Source organism: Glossina fuscipes, unplaced genomic scaffold (assembly GCF_014805625.2).
Source record: "Glossina fuscipes isolate IAEA_lab_2018 unplaced genomic scaffold, Yale_Gfus_2 114, whole genome shotgun sequence".
Lineage (NCBI taxonomy): Eukaryota > Metazoa > Arthropoda > Insecta > Diptera > Glossinidae > Glossina > Glossina fuscipes.
This window is the reverse complement of record NW_023998457.1, coordinates 4279581-4288933: the sequence shown is the minus strand read 5'-3', so window position 1 is coordinate 4288933 and position 9353 is coordinate 4279581. Positions and strand designations below refer to the sequence as shown.

The window sequence follows — 9353 nt, the reverse complement described above, 5'->3', positions numbered from 1 at the left end:
TCCATTTTTCCATTCCACACTATCTAACATCATCGCTCTTAACAGTTCCTTTAAGAGATATGCTCTTTTAAGAACACGAAGTTCGCCCGAGTTAGCTTTTTTTTCTTCCTTTATTGAACTACTTGACAGACTACTTTTCTGGCCAAGAAATTCGTTATCTTTTCTGACAGCACATCGACTTTGAAGAATAAAGATCCGTGTAACATGTATGTTTTTGAGATCTACGATAGTTTATATAACCCTATCATTGGTAATTGTCGCAGTGGTTTTAATTTAAATGGAAAGGCTGATATGCACGGGCGGGGGAAGCTTGATTAGGCTTTGCAACCCTTCCTATCAAATATTCTCCTAGTGATGCTCTTCGCCTAATTTGGAAAAATATCATGTAAGAATGAAAAGATGAATATCATGAAATAGAGCGGGCACAATGTAACCGCCTTTTTTATAAGATTCATTCCTTAAATTAAAATACTCCAAGCAATCACATATACAAATACTCAAAGACTCACGAGCAATTACATGTGCTTAAAAGTGATATCTGTAGCTTGTGATGAGTACAATCCAGTGAAATCAACGGAGCAGCTGATTTTTGAATGTAAAAAATTGACATTACTAGATAGCCTTTACATATTTTCAGCATGCACAACCACCTTTATGAACCTCTTCGTGCTGGCAACTATGTTCACCTTAAACAGCTGACTTCTTTTATCAAATCTGTTGGTTTTTCCTTTTAGTTCATTTTGATTGCTTTTTATCTCTTATTTGTGTTTATTCTCCCATACGCAAATGCAGCCGAAGCCTGTCTTCAATTTGCTGATAATAACTTAACTATCTTTTTAACTTTGCCGTCGAATAAAGAAGACCTACATCGCCAATTTTTGCTGAAGGTCATCTTAACTGCTCCTACTCCTGCTATCAACTATAAACAATAAATAAAACAAGAATAATTTATATCAATAGTTAACCAATTTGTTGGATATTTAGGTCATAACAGGCCTAATCCACCAAATTTCGAAATTTCTTTTGCTAATGTTGACATCTTTATAATAATATGTCAGCAACGCTGCAACGATGTCCTGGATTATATTGTGGACGTCAACGTTTAGAAAATAATACGTGGAGTGAATGTGGCGCTTGCCCGAGAGGTTTTCGTGTAATCGAATCATATGAATGCACAAGATGTAAAGATGACTTGGACGCTTATTCTTGGTTTTATTTAGGTTTCATGGCAATGTTACCTTTAATGATGCATTGCTTTTTTATAGATTTGGATGCTAAAGATAGAAAGTAAGTATCTCAGTACGGACCACGAATTCTACGAAATATCTCTTTATATTTATTTGAGGATTTTCTTAAGGTTTTCACGTAAACAATTAATATTGACTTCATGCGCCCTAGCGGAGACAATTATTGCAGCTTTATTTTCTATACTATTAATGGAACCTATGGGTCAATTTCGTTTATATGCATGCCCAGTGAATAAATTTAGCGATTGGTATACTTTATTCTACAATCCAACACCAAATTATGAGAAATTATTACATTGCACTCAGGAAGCGGTTTACCCATTGTAAGTTCAAAAAAAAAATTTTACTTTCGTTGAAGTATATTTTTTTTTTTTAATTCTTTACAGGCAAACTATAGTTTTGGTTTTTTATTTTCTTTGCCTGATCAATATGTGTGTCATACGTCCTTTGGTTAGCACGGCATGCAAAATACGAGGCAAAGCTCCTATATATGCAGCTCTACATTTTCTACCGCTGTTAACGTTTCTTCATGCCCTAGCTTGCGGTCTCATTTGTAAGAACACTTTTCTAAAACACATTGAAGACACAATTGCTTTAAATACGATTTGTTTTCGTTATTGCAGTTTACTCTTTTCCCTATTTAAGCATAGCCATGTCAATGATCTCGAATGCTATACACTATTCAATGAAATTAGATCAGTCCTTTAAGGCGTTAGTGCGTTCCTCGCTTATGGAAATTAAAAATTTTGTTATTATTTGTAAGTTTCTCTTTTTTATACCCACCACTGTAAGATGGGCGTGTATTCATTTTATTCTGTTTCCATAATGTATGCAACACCCAAAAGAAAGCTTCAGAGACCCTATAAATTATTTATATTTTTAATCAGTGTGAATTTCTGAGTGGATTTGACAATATCTGTCCGTCTATGTGTGGTTGGCTTTCTCTTGGTCGCAAAAAGACATGCACTCAAAATTTGGTAGAAACATTGGAAGTTTCTGCACGCAGGTTAGTATTGAAAATGGGCCAAATTAGTCGAACCGGAAGCGCGAAGTGGTTCGTAAATTGAGCGTAACTCCGATTTTTTTAACAAAAGTTTGTGGGTTTTTGCTCGCTTCTCGGGAATTATTAAAGTTAGAATGCTGGAAGTTTCTACATTCACTTTACGTGCAAAAATTGAAAAAATCGGCCACGCCCACACAAAATTACAAGCGATTAAATTCTATTTTTCTCATTTTTTCCGAGGTTTTATGCTTATTTATCATAAGCAAAACAAGACCAAATGTTTAAAATTATTTTGTGCACTCCTTAAATGAAAATGTATTATCTGCCTAAATGAGGGTTTAATTTTAAAATGAATATGGTATATACCGCGATTAATTGTTTCTTAATAATACCCGCGATATGGGTATCAAATAAAAGAATTTGGAGAGTAGAATGCAAAAAGCGTAGTGGTGGGTATGCGAGATTCGGCTCCCGCTGAATGTAACTTTCTTACTTGTTTTTTTTTTTCTAAAATAATATTTCATTTAATATATTTTCAGTGGTTCAATGGCTTTTATTGGCGTATGGTATTATCTCATTAGGTCATCATTATGCTTTACTATCCTTAGTGCCGTTTCCGTCAATTTTCTATATATTAACTGTTCGTTTTACTGATCCGGCTGAATTTAGGGATGCTGAAGCTCGTTCGAACTAAATTAATATTTTGAAATAAAATGTGAAAATATTACACTACGTTAGAAATCATTCCAACGCCTTAAAGGGCATATGTCATTTCAGTAGATAGTATTTAAGATAAGTTTGGTACTTGTTATTTTTCACCTTTATTTAAATTCTAAATATATCAGTGTTTTTATTTATAAATTCTATTTAATACAGATTTTATATTTAATTTCTCATTATTCAAAACCAATCTTTATCTTATTCTGTACACAGTATTATATATTTCTTTTGCTACACGTATCCAGTTTTTGCCCGCTTCGGATTTTTGCAAAATTTTTATAAATTTTGTCTTTTTTGCACATTTGATTTTTTTTTTTTTTTTGCTTTGAAAACATATAAATACATATTTTATTGATTAAGATATACGTAAAAAAAAGAAATAATAATAATAATAGTACATGATAACATGTATTAGAAACTAATGAAAGCGGAAGAAGCACAAAATTTCACAAAAAAGATTTATACGAGAAGAATGAAGCGAGAGAGAGGGAGAAACTTAATTTAGAGGAGAATATAAAACGTAACTGCATTAAAAAATTAACAAGAAACTTGTATGTAAAAAGTTAATAATCACACTCAGTCCACCCCGTGATAGAGAGTAAAAGTAAAATCAGAATTTAACATCTTATTCCGTAGACGCAGTTTTATTACGTTCTTCCAAGAATTTTAAACGTCTTTTACGCAACTCATTTATGTGCTCCGCCGTACCGCTATCTGCCGTTGTCCCCGACGACAATGCCGACGATGCTGACGTGGCGGCATAATCCAATTGCTCCTCTCCGCCCAAATCTTCTATGGTAACTTGGTTATGCTTGGTCTCACTATTCGTATCAATTGTTGATAAATTTGAACTGCTCGGATGAGTTTGTAACTCTTCCACTATGGTTCCCACAGAAGCAGTCTTTAAGTGCAAGTCTTCAGAGTTTTGCGACACATTTGCAGGCGTCTTAGTCGTCTTAGCAGTTGCGTCCGTCTCCCTCGTTGCTGTTGATGAAGTGCTCGGCTTCTCATTGCTATTCGCGGTACTAGTATTGGCTTCAGTATTGCTTTTAGTTTTATTTGCATCGGAAATTTGCGCCCGCGAGGCTACTATTTGATAATTATTCATTAAAATGCCAGCTGCATCAAGCATTAACTGTATGTTGCGTAAAAGCTATAAAATTTAAAAAAATATTTATAATTCTTAAAATAAACCAAGACAGAGTTGTATTCGGCTCAAGTCAAAAATATTAATAACCACAAATTGGTTTTCGGATATGATGTTTGACTGCAAGAAAGAATGTATATCAATTCATTCTATATATCGATCTTAGATCATGTCGCGTATATCGTACGTATATTTCATGCGATTTTACAGTACTTTATAGGTAAATGCACAAAGTAAGAACTATATTTAAAAACCGAAGTATATATATATGTACGTATTTCGAATAAATGTAGCTGACCATTGCCCTGCATTAGCTAACTTCCATCTTACCGTAGGTAGGGAGATTTTATCATAAAAAAATTGAAAAGTCATTTTAAAATGCTGAACCATGAACATGTCCAATGGTAGTTGTGAAAAAATGTATGATGCGACATTTGCCGACTTCAGGGCTTAAAATGAAGGTGAAAGGAAATCAGGAATCTTATCTAAAACATTAAATGAAATTTTTAAGATTTAGATAAAGATTTCAATCTTAACATTAAAAAGGAAAATTACATTATTTCGAAATTGGGGCGGACCAATGATGCAACAGTTTCGCTAATTATCTCAGTTAAGCTGATAAAAAGTTTAGGGTCAACTTTCTTCTTTAGTTGAAGTTTTGGTATCACAAAAGCTATATCAACATACGACACGCAGATGTTCATTCACGATAATGATCTGATCAGAAATACATGTATACTATAGTATTAAGTGGTTGCAAAAATTTTGATCAGCGACATTCGCTGATAAAAATTATAAAGAAATTTGAAAAATCAGCGCACAAAACGGTTGAATTCGATGGTTGCGAACTTCGTCTACACAAAATAACACTTTTCCATTTAATATTATTGATTTATTCAGCATATGCCAAAGCTAATTATGGAACGCTCGAAATCATTCTTTTTCCAAAATTATTACATTTGTTGTTTATTGGAAGAAATCTGCTGCCGAGGCCCAGCAAACATGCACAGGGCCTCGGACTGAAAATGCCACTTTTTAACCATTGATTGCAAAAGTTGGCAAGAATACACTTGCAGCTCGAGTGGGCAATTCTGTCACGTCCAGTGTAATCACCAAGCATGGCGCCTTCTGTTCACCAATTGTTCAGAGCGATGCAGCATGGCTTGATTGGCACGCGACACCTCAAAGTTGAAGAAGTGCGAAAACGGGTCGTTGGGTAAATAAGTACTCTCGACGTGTTGCCATATTGTCGAAAATGATGGAGACACCCGTTATGTGCACTGATATTTCCACAAGTGAAAAATTGATCAAAATTTTTGCAAAGACCCAATACATTATGCTACAGTCTCCCGTTGGTGTATATAAAACTCATAAAATTGACATAAACTCTTTGGTACCTTAATACGCTCCTCAATATGTTTTCGTTCATTGCCTTCTAAAGCTTTCAGCTCCTCATCGGTAAATTGTGTTAAGTCGGGTGGCATTGGCGGTGGCGGCACCGCATATGGCGCAACAAAGGGAAATGGTGGTGGCATCATAAAGGGTGGCGGCGGCAACATTGAAGCTAAAACGTAATCCCGAATAATTCGAATATAATATAAACATGTAAGCACCTCCTACCGTTTGTAATCAATTGTTCAAAGGGATTCGAAGTAGTATTATTAGCATTATCTGCAGTTGTAGCTGTTGAAAAATTGTTATTAGCCATTTGCACATTTGTTGCGTTGTTTATTGTCTGATTAGCCGGACTAGCAGCAGCTGCAGCTCCAACATTATTAGCTGCGTTGTTATCATCTTGTCTTGGCAAAGCTGTAGAATTTGTTGCAGGAGCACGCAATATATTTAAACGACAAGTGGGGCACGTTTGCTGTCGCTGAAACCATGAACGCAAGCATGTCGTATGAAATATATGGCCGCACGGTAATTTCTTGGAATGATTAATCATATCCTCTCTACGAAAATGAAGCTATTAAAAAAGAAGAAATTTTTACTTTCCAAATTATTTTTCTCACAAACCTGCATATAATGCAAATATTATCCGATAAGCGTAATTCCTCGGGTGTCGCGTCCGGATATAATGTATTCATATTTCTTATTGCTCTTCTTGACATGACCACATCGCTTAAAGCTTTCTTGAAATTGCGTATTGTAAAGAACATAGGCCGGAAAACAAACATCGGCAAAGCGTAGAATTTCGCCATAATGACGACAAAGAACACATAAAGAATTACTTTTATAAAACCAATAAACAATTCGGTATACAAAAGGAATACAGCTTTATTTTCCCATGGTGTATCGGTACGCATTTCGGTTGCATGCAAAACATATTTTATGGCCGTACTCGCTACCACTGTCAATAGTATTGCATATTCAAAACCAAAGACTAATTGCACGGTTGGACCACGCACTAAAGTTGAATTATATGCATGCATTAAAAGCAAATAGTCCACTGATCCTAAGATCATTAGTAAACTGGCAACACGTATATGGAAAAGCCAACCCAAGACAGGAGAACGTTCCATCTGAAAAAGAGATAAATTATGATAGTAAGTTTTATTTATCAACTTATTTAAAAGGATACAGTCATTTTCGGACTATTAGACGCGTCAGACGAACAGTATATTTTAATGTCACTTTCGGATCAAAATTTTTATTTATTGTTGACATAACTCGTACCAGCAATATTCAGTTCATCCTTGCTTCCGTTACTATCAGTCATCTTGTCAATTCCACCGTTCGTATTACTTTCATTTGAACTGCACCATCTTCAGTCCCATCTATTACCTTCGGACCATAAGACGCACCCAAAACTTGAGCCCACTTTTCTGTGTAAAAAGGTGCGTCTTGTAATTCGAAAAATACGATAAACTAACTTGGTATTATGAATTTGGTTAATTGTGGTAATAATACTGAGTGTCCTTTACCACTACGATGCTTACAATACAATTCAATGGGATTGCAGGAATTAAATTATTAATCTCTTCTTACTATTGACCAGCTATTTTACAATCATTCAATATAAAAGGACATATAATACTGAACGAAATGGAATCCTCCCAGTGAATATCACGTCGATTGTAGCCTGATATCTTAAATTGAAGCATACAGCTTAAGTTGGTTAAAAGAGTTGTTAAAGAATACCTACGGACATTCGGAATTGACTATTGATATTTACTACAGGCAAAAATTTCCATGCATGAAGACACGTTGTCTTGAAGACGTAATGTACTTGTGGATCGTACATTTAAATTTAACGAACTACTGAAGGGTGGCATACGAATATTTCGAAATATTTTTATAATTTAAATAATTTTCTTTTTATATATATATATATGTATATATATATATCCCCACAGATAGGTGTCACGCTTTCCTCTTCATTTATACAAGATAACGTCTCTTTAAATAGAATAAATAGAAAAGGTAAAATAATAATTATGGGCTTAAGATAATTTCCAACAAAATGTCTAACCTATTTTTATACTTGCGAAAAAAAACTTATGTGCACAGTACTCAGAAATGTTCAGCAGGTGCATATATTGTTGATCACCTATATATTCGACGGTCATGATCGACTTAATGGATTATATTCGCTTGGCCATCTATAATTGCAATGAAAATTGAAATATAGCTTCTTAGCTCCACGTATGCCGTAGCACACATACACATACACACATATACTAATATATACGATATCTTTTTCGCTAATGGATTGGAATTTTGGATGTTCATGTTACTTTTCGCTACATACTGCAAATGAAACATAATGAAAACTATCAAGTGCAATATTTGCAAGCGGTAAATTCTGCTTGAAAGATCATTGAAAGTTGTTTCCTAAAATTTAACTTATCTCAACAGCGACTTTACGCGCATTAATTTGATATTGAATTGATGTCAATAAATTTATGCATTTCCCTTTTAGTATATATATAGTACCTATTGCTAAACAAATTAAAAGTATGTATAATATGAAAATAATTTGCAATTATGATATATGTAAACTGACACACATATATAGCTTTGCATACGTAAAGAGACAGAGGCAAAACATCTGCCAGACAGATGAATATTTTCTCATAATCTAATGAAACTTGTTACATAAATTAATAAGAATTTAAGTCAAAATCATATATGCAAAGCGCTACTACTAATTAAGCATTTTAAAGATACTCACGTAATCCACTCGCTCTTCGGCTAACCAATGGAATGATTTGAGAAATAATAGAACTGTGAACAAGGCAACAAAACGAGGATTGAAATCATCGCGAAATACGGTGAATGCCAAACAAGTTTCGGTCAGTGCATACCAAAAGCGTTCTAATAAGTGCTCAAATTCGGCGGCACGTAATGTTCCCAAAAATATCTGTTGAACATGTTGAATAAATAAATAAATAAAAATTTAATATGAAAAACAAAAAAAGGAAAAACAAAGCTCTTACCTTGCGCAATAACTTTCCAAACATGAAAACAATTGCAAAAAATTGTATATATATTACGGCCATGGATGCATTCGATTTTGTAATGTACACAACGGCCGGATAGAATTGTTTTTTTTGATACCAAGCATTTCCAATGACCGCACTGGTCAGCATTAAACATATGGTAGAAAGTAAGACTTGCATGTTGACGTTACTAGTCACACACCCAGCCAAATGGCTGATTGTCTCCAAAAAGATATTAATTTTGTCTTCACTTTTACTTTTAACACTTGATTTAATTCTATCGTATCGAATTCGGAAATTCCAATATGCAATATAAATTTATACGATTCTCAGCATTAATAGATAACTGTTCTCTTTATTATTATTATTCTTTTTTTTTCTTTCTCGTCCGTAAGAAGAAAGACAAAAACTAAAAGTAAAATGAATTTTTTTTTCTGGTGTCACCTCCCAGAAAGGTTCTCTTCTCTTGCAGAATGTTTAGAAATATTTCTTCAAGACTAGAATTTAATTGTTTTGCATTATGAAATTATGATACACTAAAATGAATATATTTTCGCTCTATTTCACTTAGTCGATTTTCAATACCAAAATATTCCAAATAAATGTTGAAAAAAATTGCTTCAACGTACACGTATGTAAGTCGTTTTGCTTTTCTCTTTTTTTGATTTTTCTTTATATGAGAGAGTTGCCAACGTTCAAACATTTGTTATAAACATAGAATTCTAATTCTATTCGATTTTATCATAAAGCAAAAAGAAAATTGACCAACATTTTTCATGCATTTTAAGTTCAAA

The 9353-nt window shown here is 33.7% G+C and overlaps 2 protein-coding genes across 2 annotated transcripts; one reads left to right on the top strand and one right to left on the bottom strand.

The window, feature by feature from the left end:
* The first annotated feature begins 777 nt into the window (after positions 1–777).
* On the top strand, positions 778–3258 carry LOC119639943 (JNK1/MAPK8-associated membrane protein). Its single transcript, XM_038037686.1, has 5 exons — positions 778–1287; positions 1358–1570; positions 1634–1800; positions 1871–2005; positions 2790–3258. The coding sequence occupies exons 1-5, from the start codon at positions 1052–1054 to the stop codon at positions 2942–2944; spliced, it is 906 nt and encodes a 301-aa protein (XP_037893614.1). The 5' UTR covers positions 778–1051; the 3' UTR covers positions 2945–3258.
* A 34-nt stretch (positions 3259–3292) lies between these two features.
* LOC119639974 (E3 ubiquitin-protein ligase HRD1) lies at positions 3293–9106 on the bottom strand. Its single transcript, XM_038037730.1, has 6 exons — positions 8557–9106; positions 8292–8480; positions 6134–6639; positions 5738–6069; positions 5515–5681; positions 3293–4123 (listed from the first exon to the last, which is right to left on the bottom strand). The coding sequence occupies exons 1-6, from the start codon at positions 8737–8739 to the stop codon at positions 3596–3598; spliced, it is 1905 nt and encodes a 634-aa protein (XP_037893658.1). The 5' UTR covers positions 8740–9106; the 3' UTR covers positions 3293–3595.
* Between the last annotated feature and the right edge of the window lie 247 nt (positions 9107–9353).